This window comes from Parasteatoda tepidariorum, chromosome 9, assembly GCF_043381705.1.
Source record: "Parasteatoda tepidariorum isolate YZ-2023 chromosome 9, CAS_Ptep_4.0, whole genome shotgun sequence".
In the NCBI taxonomy this organism is placed as follows: Eukaryota; Metazoa; Arthropoda; class Arachnida; order Araneae; family Theridiidae; genus Parasteatoda; species Parasteatoda tepidariorum.
Window position 1 is genome coordinate 4,705,671 of NC_092212.1, and position 16,769 is coordinate 4,722,439.

Sequence of the window (16,769 nt, forward strand, 5' to 3'; positions counted from 1 at the left end):
ATGTATATATATATATATTTAAACTTTAATTGTTCATTCAGAATAATAAAATTATATGTTAAAGACTATTAAACGTAAAGGTTTAAAACAGATTAAGACTATTAAAAGTGTAAAGACTATTAAAATTAAAATTACGTGTTTAAAATAAATATCCGAACGCTATTTATCAAATAATTTTAATATTGTTTTTCTTTGCTCTATTGCTGCCTTCTGTTTACAAACACCTTTTATATTCTTCAATACATGAACTTGAAGAAATTTTCATTTTCTATGGTGCACATTGTTTTAAAAAAAATAAAAAGTAAATAAATGAATGAATAAAAAATAAATAAATAGGTAAATAAATAAATAAATAAAAAAAAATAAATATTAACTTTTTTTCACTTTTAAATTTCATTTCATTGAAAAAAAATACATTAATCTTCACGAAATTTATTAATAATTTAAGATCATCTTACATAATGTTTTAATAATATTTTACTATTCTGATCTGAAATTATACATTTGCTTTGCCATGTAAGAAAAATTATTCCAATGGTAGCGAATTTTATGTTTTAATAATTGCTTTTTTGGTTTAGTAAATTTATCAAGAACCTTTGCCCATCACTAAAGATAAATTACTTAAACATACTTATAAAATATCATTTATCTTCTTTTATCGATTTGAGATTTTTGTAAATTTCGAAATTACTCTACCAATTTAAATAAAAATATATTGCCTAAATCATAGCATCCACATTGCGTCTAGTGTTCCTTCAAAATTGTTATAGTGATAGTTAAAATATTACCATCGCAGTGAAAATTCAGCTGATTAGGCAACTACTAAAATGCTATAAATTTTCACGTCATGCTGGATATCTTTTTAACTCGGGGTTTGGCGCGAAGTGCCACTGACCGATTCGTCTGCACTAGTATGAAATATGAATAGAAAGTCATTATTAAAGTCATAAACTGTTTTAGGTTGGGGAACAGATTGAAAAAGAAAGCTGCAGCTACTGATTTGGAAAAACTGGTAAATGATATAAGAACAGAGACTATTTCAGTTAAACAATAACAATAAGAAATATTACATTTTGCAATTTGCTTTCAATCCAATTCTTGGACGACAGTTGCTGAAAGATGTTTTTCTTTCGAGGGTTGCCATTGACCAGGAACAACAAGTAAAGAACTGCAAGTTTCTAAAGAATATTTCAAAACTCGCTGCTTTGCCATCCAGTTTAATAATAAATAAATAAAATATCGTTTTTTTAGTCTGTAAAATTGAAAATTTCTATTCTAAAAAAATTGAATAAGTTAAACAATGAGTTTCCTAACACCTTTTAACCCTAGGTTTGAATCTGGAAAAAAAATCAGAATCTCCTAAGTAATAGTTACTCTACTTAAATTTTGACTAAGATTAGTTATGTCATTGGTGCCAACTTATACACATTTAATCAGTATTAAAAAAAACTAAATTATTTTCGTTGTTGGTACAAATGTAGTTAACTACAACTATCTTTTTTGAATGTAATGACTACAAACTACTTTGGAATTAGTAACTAGTTAACTACTTTAAAGAGACGATCATTGCTAGAGAACTTAATTTACACTCATGTTCAAAATGGTTTTGAACGAGAAATTGGCTTACGTTAAACGTAAAGGAATAATTAAGAATTATATATTCATATTTACATGAGTCAGTTTGTTAGTCCAAAGCATTTGTCCTTTTAACCTTCAATTTTTCGAATATAACTATCAAATACTTGCAAAAATTTAAATTGTTATACGCGCCTTTATTTCTTCTAAGAAATTAAGTACATGGAAAATACATTTCCTTCCTTTGAAATTACATCAATGTTTCACGAGTGTGCATGATATTCGCAAGTGAAGAGATTAATTATCCATGCTATTATTAATTACTATCTATTTTAGGTAATTGTCCCATTATCTATATTATGATTATTTATCCTTTTTCCGTAATGGCCAGTTTATATAATAATTATACGTGATTTTAAATGCGTAATTTCTATTAACACGTTGAGCGTCGCGTCGACCACCGGTGGCTGACACTGAAATTACATTTAGGCTGCGTCTGCCACCGCTTGCTGACACTGACCCTTCACATAGGCCGCGAAAAACAGCTGGCTGACAGCGTATAACATGATATAGAACTATAAAATTTACACTCTTTTATGGAATTGCAGAAAATGTATTCAAAATTTACTTAATTATTTTGGTTCTTGGTTTGAACACTTTTTTCAGATATGTCATGCTAAACCTTTTAAAAAGTAGAAAAAGCTGTCTAATATTTGCAAATTTAGTTTGTAGTTAGTTACCGTTGTGGCCTGACGGGCAAGATATGCAAAATCAGCTTGCCGCTCTATGTGTTAAAAGTATTTTAGATTGAAAAAAAATGATTAATGTTTTATTGATTTTCTTAGTTCTGTTTTCATAATAATCTGAAAACATGCAAAAAACCATTATCTGGAAATCTTAAATTTTGATACTTGTAATTTTTGATAGGCTTGATTATTTTTTATATTTACTTAGGTTAAAAAATGAATATTGTGCAAGTTTGAGCTCCAAAAAAATTTCTCCTCCCCTGTAGAAAATTTCAAAGTTTAAATTCAATTTAGTAGATTTTTATCCACCACTATTTTTAGACAGTTTGTAGGCATATATAATTCACCACTTTGTTCTGATATGTCATACTAAACCTTTTATAAACTAGCAAAACCTGTCTATATTTGCAAATTTAGTTCGTAGTTATTTACCGTGTGGCCAGACGAGCAAGCCATGTAAAATTAGAGTGGCATTCAACGTGTTAAATTTCAGCTGCAGCCATAGGATCATTTTCATTGCATCCATTGACGAACCCGCGAAGATTTGTATCCATCAAATTCTTAAAATTAGTTTCGTTATAGCCTTGTTGCCAGGAATTTGTTTGCAGGAATCGCTACAAACTACTGTTTTTCTTTTCTCCGTATCTTTTTTCCATAAAAAGAGTACACTGCAAACTACAAAAAAAGTAGCAACTACAGTAGTTTCAACACTCGTAGTGCGCCACTCTGGCCACTGCAGTTAATGAATTTTTTTTCTTTTAAATTGGCGAAGAAATAAAAAAAATAATTTTGAATAAATTTGTTTAATTTTGTAACCGCTATAAACATCATAGCATGATTATCTAGTTTCCCGATACTAAATTGAACTGCAGAGATGCCAACTTTCTCCGCCTTGTAAAATAGTATTTTCTAGTGGAAGCGAAAATTAAGTTACTTTTAGTTTAGTATTTTTCCTTTTCAGTAATTTTTTAACCACTAAATATCAAAAATTATAAGTATCATATATAAAGCAACGTTTGGTCAACAATCTACTGGTTACTCTATTAAAAAGCAGGCGTAACTATCCTTCTCTAACGAATTTTACTATATAATTAGCTACCACTTTATTAAAACTATTCCAGAAAGCGGAGCAGTTGGTATCCCTGGAACTGTTTATGGAGCTTATCGTTGAAAAACATTTTAAATCTCCTTTACTATACCAATAATTCCAAGTTAAAGTATAAACTTTACTATGTGTAGAAAAAATCTTCCATAGAAATCATAAAAATTAGTATGGAGTTGACAATTTGTTGAATAATCTATTTTAAAAGGAATCGATTCACGAATGTAATAAGAAACTGTAACCAGTAAAACTCTTACGAAAATATTTATTTCATTTATCCAAAACTACAATGGAACAAAAATATTTTTTTATAGATTGCGTGTGTAATAACTTTACACTATAAAAAATTTAATGAGATTATAATCAAACATTTTTAATGTTATTAAATATATATTCATTATGCAATTAATGTTATCTGCAGTCAATGTCAACTTTAACATTTAAAATAAATTTTATTTCTTTACATTTTCAGCAAAACTTTAACATTATAAACTGCAACGATAGTGATACATTACAGCACATTAACTACGAAACATTACAAACATTTCGATAACATAATTAAATATCAATCAAAAATATTGTTTTTCCTTATAAAACTTTTAACCTACTCACAAAATATTTAATTTCACCATTCCAATATTGTCAAAAATTAAATCTAAAGTACATGATACAATTTTTGCTCCTTTACTCAAACAGAACTGTAGTTACATACAAAGTTTTCTTATGAATATTGTGAATAACACTTGAAGTTACTATGTGAAGTTTATATGAATATATGGTAATAATATACAATAAATGTGAAATCGCGATGATTTATCCTAAAAGTTTCTTTTGTTCATCCAAATGAAAAAAATATACAATTTATTGATTCCCCAAGTTCAATCTTCAATTCTCATCGGTTGCTGAAAATAGAATAAGACATTTAGTTATCAAAATATAATAAATAAACACTCTATAGGCAGTTATTATTCATTTGTTTAGTTATTTCTTTCTTATTTATTTATTATTTAATTATTTATTATTTAGTTATTTATCATTGTAATAATTGAATTAAAAAAATTAGAGTTTATTTAAATAGCTTAGTGTGAGGTGATAGAAATCAAAAAGATATAGAGATCTAAAGACTTGAAGAATTATATGGTTTTAGTTTAACCACTTCCCGTATTACCTTGGGTAACATCGCAATAAACTGCCATAATTTATTATCCCTCGGGAAAAAAAATATTAAAGTGATTTGTTTTATCTCGTTTTTCTAAGTAAAAGAAAATATTCTGCTCTGGATTGCAGTTTTCCAGAACTCTACAAGCCTTTTGACAGATCGAATGTAAGGTTACTCGATAAGGCATTTGAAAAAGAATTGTAACAATGATGAGTGTAATCGATAATGAAAGTGATGCAAAAATTAGCTAAATGTAGTAATTAGCGAAATAACTCAGAATTATAAGTTCACAATAAAACTTGATGCTTTTTCATCAGTTAAAAAGAATTAAAAATAATAATAACCATTTCTGATGTGAGGATTTTCCATTTATAATCAAATGACTCATTATTTTATTTTTTTATTTGCATTATTTTTCTTCTCCTAAAAATAAATTACAAATTGTTTTTACTATAGTTCGTTCACCAGGAGTTGGCACTTGGCTCCAACTCCTCGGATGCAGAGTTTATTTAAACGCTGAAAAGGAGAAACATCTTTGGGCTTGAAATTGAGACAATCCTTAATGCGCGCTAAACGCAAGCAGTGAATTCTTTTTCAGTCACTTCATCATCTCCTATTATACCTTTCGTTACTCAAGTAAATTAAATATATTTTAAATTTCAAAACCTGCTGTTTTCCCAGGAAAATGTCTCAAAAGGGACAAACTATTCTCTCAAAAAAGATGGAAATATCATCAAGTTTATGAAATATTTAAGGTTATAAAAATGCACATAAAGATTGTGAAATAAATATTTTTCTCATACGATCGCCAAATAGACGTTGTTCAGGATTGGTTACATTCCTCTCCCAAAAATATCCAAATAGTATCATCGGATACCAAGTGATAAAGGTGGAGATAAGTGCCAACTCCTGATGAACGAACTATACCAATTTCCTTCCCCGTCATAAGTTATTAACAGACTAGTATAGATATCTTAAGTTTAAATAATGTAAAGCTTTACATATTTCCTAAAAAGAAATAACATATTTATTTACTTACTAATCCAATTGTAGAACTGGTATCATCTATGTAACTTGATTTATAAGATCTCTTCTTCAGTCTACACAAAAAAAATAATGGGAATTGTAAATATTTTATTAAACAATGCACACGTGAAACGAAAAAAAATGTTGCTGTTGTGTTGTTGTTTCTAATGTCACTTGCCGATCTAGCAAACCTGCTTGGTGAAACAAAGTGTATTTAAGGCAGAAGCTGCATTTTTTGTTTTTCAGTAGCACATGGTCAAGAATATGACTTTAGCCACCCACGCGTCACAATCCGTTTATAAGGCGAACCCACTCAGTCATCCATTCATTCATCCACAGATCATACGCTGGTGTGCGAAAATTAAGAATGAAATGGAAAAACTAGCATAGCAACAAAGCAGGCTGTTGCAACAGGGGGAAAGGGCACTGAGAGACCAATCACTGTAAAGTAGAAATTTTGCCTCTATACACTATGATATATCGGAGGGCGTGTTGTAAGGAAATAAAACAAGCTGGTCGTGGAAGCGCAATGTGGATGATATAGCACGGTAAGCATCAGTTTAAACGAAGTAAATCTGCTGTCACGCTCTGATATGGTCAGCAGACAACACAGAACACGACATCTGGATGAGTTTACGCTAGGTCGAATCATTGGGAAGTTGGAAGAAAGTCGAAGTGTGACCAGTGGGGCAGCGGAGTTCGGGTTCGTCGGCAGTATCGTTTTACAAGCTTGGAACACATTTCAGTAGACAGGTGATCTGGAGGTTTAGTACAGGTCGTCATCGCACAACCACGGCAGCGAACAACTGGTATATGGTCCTATAGGCTAGAAGGAGCAGACGGCAGCCATCAGGAGAAATCGCAATGCACACACAGCATAGTACTGGTCTCCGATATAGCGGCTTACCGTGATAAGGGGATTGAACAAGGATGCTCTATTCGCACGACGGTAAGTGTGGTGAGTTCCAATAAGCCAGTTCACCTGAAACACCGTTTAATGTGATGCCGGTACACAACAACTGGGCAGATGCGCATTAGGTTCAAGTACTCTTTACGGAGGAAAGCAGATTTAGTCTGACCAGTAATTACGCATACACATCTGGAGGGAACAAGGAGCACGTAATAACCTGTCCAACGCCATCAAACGAGATCAATTTAGAAGAGGTGGAGTTCTTGTATGGGGAGGTATCATGCTTGGTACCAGTACTGATCTACACATCTTTCAAGGTGGTTAAGTCTCTGGCCGCTCCCGTACAATGGCTGCCCTTCCTCATATGCATCTTTTTAAATATGTGGTTTAAAAATCTGGTTAAATAATCTTCATAGATGATACTATTACCACTCATAGCATAGTGGCAGTCACAGAACTGTTGGACAGTGAAGATATCGTAATCATGAAATGGCCGAACAGGTACCCGGATTTTAATCCGATTTAACATGTGTGGGACATTCTGGGGAGACATTTGGCAGCACGTCCCCACGCACCAGCAACAATTCCGCATCTCTGATAATTACAACAACAGAAATGGGCAGCAATTCCTTAAGAGCTTCTTTTTAGGTTCTCAGCATGAGCAGACGATGTCAATCTTGCATAGTAGTCAGAGATGATCATATTCCATACTATAGGCTGGAATTTTATTTCCACTCCAGTGTAACATTGACGTTTTGGTCATTTACACAATTGCGTTTTAAGCCTATGTTTCTATAAAGTTCCTTATTGTTCCCGAAGATTACATTTGCTTGCAAGTTGCTTACTTTACCATATTCTTAAATTTTAAGGAGACTATGGTATGATTTTTATCTATTTTCAACACTGCTGTTCAAATTTACTTACGAAAAACCACTTCGTCCTTAATGTTTCCACACTAGTGCAATTTTGACCTAAACCAGTGAACGATTAATCTCCAAAGCAGAACCCCCATCGGTATAATTTGTTATGGAAACATGTAGGAGTTTGTGACCCGACATAATTGACGTCCACCAGTCACCATTTACTACGTGGAGATTCTTCGACTGGCGGGTATCGAACTCATAATCAGTTGGACATGGGTCCAACGCCCTAAAAACCTGACTATCCCGGCTTCAATAAATGTTAATAAGGGTTTAACGATTTTCAATTTAAATCAGTTCTATAATATGTGCAGGGTGTACCATACTGCACAGCAATTGTCAAATTTCTCGAGAAATACATATGATTTAAAAAAATGGAACTTAAACATGTCAAATATTTACAGCAATTTTGCGTACATTACGAAAAGCTAGATATCATGAACGGAATATGCGAAACAAAACGTACTTTATTGAAATTATCATATTAAGAGAGCCGACTCAGCAAGGATCAACTTTGATAAGAATATTTATTATCACACGAGCTTCAGATTAAATCAAAAAATACTATTATGTGTTATCCTGGCTATGCATGGTAGAGCTACTTGTGATCAAGAAGGATGATAACAAAGCGACAAGTGTTTAGTTCTCGTTCGTCAAATCGAAACTAAATCTCATTTGGAGTAAATTTTTGTTCCAAATTCTTTGAAAGTGAAGAAAGATAGGGGTTGAATTTCAAATTTTTCTTGAAACGAATTCAGCAGAAAGAATTTTGAAAATCAAATTTAATTCTTTAATAACAAGCTTCATTTAAACCAGAAGCTCCATTAGGATAATTCAGATCATTTATTTTTTGCCATCTCTTGCGCTGTTTTATTAGAAGATACATGGGAGTTTCAATCCTAATATTTTTTTTTATTTTTCCTAAATTGTTTATAATTTGTAAATTTTGTATCAAAATTTCATGCTTTTATGTTGATTAAGTTGAGATCATTTTAACCCTCGAAAGAAAAATTTTTTATTTTTGAAGTTTCATGCCTGGTTTTTATTTCGCAAGACAGCAAACCTTGAGAAAATAGTTTGTAGAACAGAAAATGGTGTTAAAAAGAAATTCACGCAATAGTTTCCGTTAAATTACATGCTTTCTTAAATCCGGTGTTCGAAGTAACTTAATTGTGGCCTTATTAAATTTCAAATTCGTTATTGCATCTGAAAGAAACCATGTATATCGTGATTATAAAGAGCTATTCTTGTTTTAATCCTGAACAAGAAAGAAATGTAGGTAAATAGCTATTGCTTGTAAATCAAAATGCAAATTTATAGTATGACAAACAAGTTACATGAATTAACTTTTAAATAAAGCTTTTGTTTTAATCTGACATAAAATTTAAAAAATTTGAATGGTTATCTTAATTTGCACAAGTTAAAAAAAAAGACACAACTGAACGACAACTCTGAAAAAATATAGTGCTCTAAGTACAGAACTACAGCTAAACTCCGAGCACAGCTGAACTACTGATAATTCTTTTTTCTATCTCAGTAGAACTTGAAGATGAATTTTTCCCGTTTCAAGAAATGCCCAAATATTCAGGATCGTATAACCGAACAAGAAAAAATTTCCTTATATTTTGAGTGTCATTTCTTCAAATGGAGACAAAATACTCAATGTATTGTTGTAAAAGAAAGCCTTAATTCAAAATAATATCCTAGTGAAAGTGTTTGCAGACGACCCCATTAAATAGAAGCCAAGTATTGTCCTTTAGTACAATAGAACGAAATGGCAGAATAGATTCTAAGGAATCATTCTGCACTATGTGAAACTTGCAAATGGCTCACAATTATTTTACAATGTTTAAGATATTGCTACCTTCAATGCTTGGATAATTTTCGAAAAATCTTTCATCACCCCGATTATGCATTGTGAGTTCATTCTTGTGCGAGTTAAGAATCAATTGTTCTGCTCATTCGATAGCCCCTAATACCTAAATTTCAGTCCATAAAATAAAGGAATTGCCCTTTTTAACATCGCAAGAGGCAGAATAAAACTCCCGATAACTATGAGATAAGTCAGAAATACATTTAACGCTGTTTTACTGACACTGTAACGTCACGCGGATATACTATTTGTAATGTCGAACTAATATGGGTGTGACGTACGGGTGTTTTGCAAACGTGAAATTCTTGGCTATAGATGGCGCCACTGGAAAACCGGAACAACCGAACCCCTTGCCTTAAAGGACTATGACAACAACAACAGTGTCTAATTAATGATGGAATTTAATCAATTTATAAACTGTTATATATTAATGCGTATTGTTTTAATTCGTATCTTTTGTTTATTCTTGTATTACTTGCAGTTCTGTGGAAGGATATTCTACAACACGATATTACACTATATTGTTATATTTTCATGGTCAATTAAAAATATAAAAAAAAAGAAATTAAATCTCTAAAAATGTTTATGTATAGTAATTTTAACAATATTCATCAATTAAGCAATCATTAACATTAGCATGATCTTAGGTAAGTACAAAATCAGGCAGTTCTTGAGCAAAAATCAGTTCGACAATTCGAGTTTAATGCAGAATGTACTTGTTTTGTTTTGCATTATTATGTATATTCATTCATTTTTTCATAGGTATTTAAGATATAAGTTTAAATAATAAATATTTACTGGAGGTGATGACGGAATTCTACACAATTTAGATTAAACAAATTCTAGTGTTGGGAAAACTGCACATTGGTCCTTAACAATGAAAAGTAATTTGTGTAGGCAATAGTTTTTAACCTTAAAGGGGGATCGGTTTAAGAAACGCGATACTTTCTCTACTTTTCCCCACCTGCAAAAGAAATAATATAACTCCCCATATGGAAAAGCAGCACGTATTTCGCTTCAGCTCTGGTGCAAAATTTTTCTAATGTATGGTTTTAATATGTAGACAAATGAAAATGTGGTAATAAAGTTGCTTAATACTTACACTCGGTATTTATGAACCATTAAAACTGAGAACAAAATCAAAGGAATCACCATGATTGATAAAATTATGAGAACAACTCGCATAGCTGTGGCACCTAAAAAGTAATTAACTGAATTATCTATTAAAATATATAAATATTTCTAAGATTTATTTCTGATTGATACAAATTACGCACGGATAAAGGTAGAATTATTATCAAAATAGAACTTTTATAAAAAAGGTAGAATTATTGTTAAAAAATTGGGTTCAATAAACAACAAGTTGAAACTTTTTTTTTAAAAAAAAAGAAGACGAAAATAGGTACTACAAATTAATGTTTTAGCGAGGAAAAAAAGCTGTCGAAGTGTGACATATCAGAGAGAGAGGTAGGTCTAAAGAAGTAGTTGAAAAACAATTATAACAGACACCTTCGAATTTCAACACACTATCCCACTAGTTTCGATGTCCTGCACACGATTCTTTTCCTTTAATTGCATATTTGTTTTATTTTCCTAGCTTAAATATTCATTGTCAAATTCCAGTATGTCTAAATGTTTGTCTTCTCCTTAGATGAGGATTCTAAAAATATCAAAGTGTTCCTAAAGAGACGACCCGAGTACCAAAAATTAAAATTATATACTTCGGTCAGGGTAGTATTTATTTAAAAAAATTAAAGAGTTGCGGAAGAATTGTTAAAAATAGAGTTGTTTAAATTTATACTTACCTGTAAACCTTTTATTTTTTCATTTTTACAGGAATTTTTATTATATTTTTGGGAAATTTTCTAATAAATTTTATTCTACAGCTAACAATTTCTTTTCAGATCGCAGCAATCGTAACTGATAAAGGATTTTTAAACCAATAGACCGGCTTTTAAGCATCAAATTTGAATGAGATATTTTAACATATAATATTTATATATTTTATTGCATAAAATTTGCAAACATTTTTAAAAGTTTTGGGTGCCTTCTATTAATAAGAATTGATAATAAGTTTTGGTATTGTAATCTTTCTGAAATATCAAGTTAGAAAGAAAAGGTTTAACTATCATGTTTTTCTTATCTCGAGGATGCAAGCAGCCTTGTTATTAACATATTTCATGCTAATTGGATGCTTATTAGTTAGTTTCTTTTTAAATTTGATGAATGCGGTTCTAGTATTTTAAATGCTACTGGATTTTTCTAAAGAAATTAGTATTTCTTACATTTTATGAATTTTATTGAAATTTTAATGCAAGCTGTATAAAATGAATCTAATTTAAAAGAAATATTATGCCAATGGTTAATTTACCAGGAAAAAAATAAGATTTTTGAATTTTCACAGAATTAAAATTCAGCAATAAGTCTAATTTTTTTAGGACATCTAAATGTAATCAAATAATTGTTAAAACTAAATTCACAAATAAAAATAAGTACGTGAATAAAAAAGATCACGTTTTCTTACCAGCCATATCAACCTCCTGTATATCACAATTAAATCCAGTATAGCCTTTGTCACATCTACAAATATAGAATTAAAATTAACAAGGTTAAACATTCATCAAATAGATATCAGAATTTCGACATAAATCGTTTATATTAAACTTTAGCAAAATGAGAGCAGCAAAATAACGGTAAATTCTAAAACAAAATTCAGAGCAGTTGTTATAAGCATAAGTTATAAGCAGTTATTGCATACATCTGTTTTAGTAAAGCAATTGTTTAAAAAGGGAAGCGCAGCCACTAATATTTGAGAAAGATACGAAATATTTTTCCCTATGGTCCTTAACGAAGGCAAACACTTTGAAACGAAGAGGATTTTAAGTCATTTGCATACCTGGCAACTTTCACTCTTTCCGAGAATAGATTTTTCATGTAGAAACACTTATCGAAAAACTATCTCACTCAAAAATAATTTTAAGCTTTTACCATGTTGAAATTTGCTACCGTAAAGACTCTTACGTTTAAATGCATATCTGTTGTAATTATTTGCATGTAGTGGTGGTCAAACTCATTTACTATAATTATTGTAATTTAAAAAGTTTAATAGAATAATGGCACCTCGATAGGAGGTAAGGGCCCTACTCCCTGAGTCACCACAATTCCCGTCATCGATATTGGTTCTTGCTGCTGGAAATGTTCAAGGCTTGGCGAACAAAGAGCACGTATTCTTTGGCCAAGGTTCAAGGCATGGCTTGACATAGTTTTGAGTCGTTCTAAAATGCGGTGATGTGTGAATTTTATAATACGCTTCTTTCTCTTTTAAATATTTTCCGATTATTTTTATTTTATATAATTGTTTTTGTCTCTTTTTTTTTTGCATTTCAAATTTCTTTACTTTCCTGTACTTTTGCGTTTCGTTTACGGATGCAAATTGAACTACGATATTTTTAACAACCCCTTCTAATCCCCTTTCAATTTTGGTAAGACAATTTCCAATCACCCTGTATTAGTTTATAAAAATATGATATTAATATATCTTAGTTCAAGCATAAGCATTTGAAACTACCATACGTAATAAGAGCAACAAAAGTGAATTATTCACTTTTTAAAGAAAAAAAATAATAATCTCGTTCTAATAAATATTTCCATAGAAAAATGCTATTAACACATCTCAATTGGGTTACTCTTTCGTGAGTAGCAAACTTGAATTAAAATTTTTATACAGGTAATATATTAGCAACTACAACCATTGATCGAGAATTCTAAGTAAAGGAACATATTTGAAGTCTATGTTGTTTAAAGAACAGTGGTTGATAAAATACTGTAAATGGTTAAATGTGAACTGTTTCACAAATTTCTATGGCTTGCACTTTTTTTGGAAAAAAATATTGCTGGAATGGACACACTGCGTCGGAAAGGATTAAAGAGTTTTATCGTTTCTTCGAGAAATGCAAATTTACACTATCTTTCCGTGATAACAGCAAAACTTTAAAGAAGATCTTTCTTATTTGTTTTAAAGTTAAGTAACGAATTCGTTATTCCCCCTAATTCAGAACTATACAATGGTTGACGAAAAAATATATATTGAGGTTGCAACCTTAATTGACAAAGTCTGACTTTCCTTCAACAAAATTGCTAACACTTGTTTAAAATTAAATCTATAACAGCCGATATGTGGTTTTTTTTAAAAATTTTCGCAAGCAAAATATTGAGAGTAAATAGCAAAATATTGAACAAAATATAGATCATATTATCCGGAATATATAGCAGAATATTGAGACAAATAAGCAAGGTGACTCTTGCTTATATGTATAAATCATCTCTTACACAAACATAGGTTTCTTAACCCTGATTAATAAACTGAAATATTTAATAATTAAAGTAAACAATAAAATAAGAACGAAATTAGTTGAAAAGCTTCAATAAATTAAAGATAAAACACATTAAATATACAATGACCTCTCACTTATGCACCACCTCTTTTATGCAACTTTTTCATTTATACGACGATTTTTAGTCATCAAAGTAATGATAGTTATCATTTTTTTATGCATCGGTATAAAAATAAATTTTTCAAATATGAGCGGAAATTATTTTGAGAAAAATGAAAATATACATTTTTTTTCTTCAAATAGAAAAAAATCACGTAATTTTTTAGAAAAAAAGTTTTTTTCTTGTGTCTGTTAAAGTTAAAGTGGAAAGTTAAAAATTAAAGTAACTAAACAATCTTAGTTACAAATAAAAAGAAATTGTAACAAAGATTGAAATTTGTTACGTATTGTTGCTGGATAAAGTGCAATAGTTCTTTTTTCGTCCCTTGTAACCTTTTAACTTCTCTCTGTCGTTTCTACGATTATAAATATTAATTACGATATACGATTTATAACGATTATAAATATCAATTAATAATGACATAATAGATTATAATTTAATCATGTTTTCATGTCATGTCAGAAACATTAATCATGTTTTTAAAGCAATTTATGTTGCGTCTTTGAATTTTGATATGTTTTCATTTATGCGTCCCTATAATTTATGCACATTTATTTGAGTCCTTAGGGCTGCGCATAAGTGTGAGTTCACCGTATTATCTCAAAAACTAGTTTATTGAACAAAAATATAATTGTTATGTAGTAATTTCTAAAAAAAGACTTAAACGTGATTTCAAATAAAAACGTGATCTCAAAATTTAAATGTGCATGCTTACTCGCAGCGGTAAACTCCGTCTTTAGCTTCACATCGTCCATGTTTGCATATTTTCTGATTGCACATTTCTTTGAAATAAGAGAAAAACTGTTACTATACAATATATAGTAAGTATGCATGTATTACATATATACGCTTAATTATCCTTATTTTAAAAGTTTTGGTTTCCCTATTATATATATATTTTTGAGTTCTAGTAGTTACAAATAAAAATATATATATTGGTATTTTATTTCTCTGTTTTGTTGTTTTTTAATTATAAAAATTAGTCTCATAGCTATTAAAACAATGAGTTAGATTATCAGAATTATATTTGTACTAAAATAGTATGTCCAAAATAAAAGTAGTTTGAGGAAGAAAAAAAAATTTTTTTTTCATTCATATTCAAAAAATAATCAATAATTGATTTCGTAAATTAAAGGAATTTTAATGGGGATATCCTCTCTGACCCAAAAGATAACTATTGTACTACTCAAGACAGCCTCCCCCCCCCTATTTTAATTGATAGGCTTCGGTGCGCAAGAGCACGTAGTGAGATTGGCATTGGCGTATTTTAGTACCTTCGAAGTATGCTAAAATTCTTGAAGTCTAGAAACTCGCCAATTCTCTCAAAAGAAGTTGCATACTAGTATATTAGAAGTATTTTAAATTTATTAAATGCACTAGGTATTTTGAATTACTGAAGTATGCTATGCACTAGGTGTAAGCTATGCACTAGGTATTTTGTTATTACTGAAATTAACTTTTTATGAACTTCGTTTTAAAGGAATGTATCGCCGTAATTCAGTATTTGTTTGGGTTCTGAAAGTATTAATACAAAAAAGTCACTAAAATTGAATTGAAATGGAAGAAATGTGAAAGAAACTAAGAATGTTTTTTTTTTCTGTGGTGTTAGCATATAAGCACACATTTATTTGCGAGAATTAACTTTTATCAATCTGAATTTTTGAAACATTCATTAACGACAAATAAAATAGTAACGAAAAATTAAAATAAATACCAAAAATTGCTATATATATATATGNGCTATGGAAAGAAAGATAATGCGATGGATTAGTGTCAACTCCAAACCTGTGATTGTAAAGTGAGGGGGGGGGGAAACTTTGAGCGAGGGACTTTGGGCCAGAAAGGATTCTCCCATTTTAATGACCATAAATGTTTCCCTTAGATGTAAATAATTTCAAATAAATTGAAACATTATTGGAAATACGCCGTATTTGAAAAGTATTACTTTGGATGCAGAAAAAGACACCGGTGTTTCATACTATATTTCATAAACCCTAACTCTTAAAATTGTTAAATATTATTTATTTCACATGTTTAGAAATAAATTAAATAATACAAAATAATGGAAAATATGTTTAACAAAAAATTTGCATCACAGAATTAGAGTTACACTTACCAACACAATTTGTTCGCTTGAGGTCTGCTGTTTCGGACGGAGCCACAAAGCCAGGTTTACAGGTGCAATCATAGTCACCAATTGAATTCATACATTTTGTTCTGTTCGGACAGACTGTTGGATTTAGGCATTCATTGATATCTATTGAAATAACAAATTTGTCCATTAGAATAAGTTTAAAAAACCGAAGTTTTATTATGTGGCAGAGTAATAACGTGCGAGTGAATTGTCTAAGTGATTAATAGAAATACGCAAAATATTATTTTGATCACCTTAATAATTTTTATAACTGCAAAAGGGTTCAACTTTTCTGAAAATTTACAAAAAAAATTTGGTTGTACTAAATTTATTAGAGCTATTCAAATATATCTGTAAAATTTCTAAAATAGCACTAATTTACTTACAATGTTAAGTTTTTCATAAAAACTTGTACCTTTGTAATTATTTTTCCTTGCTGTTAAGGGTTTTGTAACTTAGTTGTTCCAACTTTTTTTTATTAAAGTGTTTTTTTCATAGATGGCAGCACTGAAATGTAATTTGCTTCATATTTATATTACCAAATATATTTTTAAAAATTATTTTATACAATTTAAGCCATAAACAAATTTGATATTATTCTCTTAAGCAAAGTTTTGACAACTGTTTAAGTAGTATATCTTATATTCAGAAATATAATCTGTTTACAGGTCGGTAAGTTTATTTTCTGATTTCTCTTATAATTATTATCTGAGGATAATTATTATTTTTTTGAAATATTGCATTTACTCTCATAAAGGAATTCGTCCTGAGGAGAACATTCATGTTTTTCTATTAAAAAAAATTTCTACTTCATTTATTTTATAATTTTT

The 16,769-nt window shown here is 30.0% G+C and overlaps 1 protein-coding gene across 1 annotated transcript in view; it reads right to left on the reverse strand.

The window, feature by feature from the left end:
- Nucleotides 1–3,672: 3,672 nt before the first annotated feature.
- Nucleotides 3,673–16,769, reverse strand: part of LOC107442536 (neurogenic locus notch homolog protein 1) — a gene marked incomplete in the record, with an annotated part of 313,056 nt that continues 299,959 nt past the window's right edge. The window contains 6 exon segments of the mRNA XM_071185571.1: nt 3,673–4,325; nt 5,622–5,682; nt 10,414–10,507; nt 11,836–11,891; nt 14,521–14,587; nt 15,922–16,062. Coding sequence (XP_071041672.1) covers nt 4,302–4,325; nt 5,622–5,682; nt 10,414–10,507; nt 11,836–11,891; nt 14,521–14,587; nt 15,922–16,062 — 443 coding nt within the window.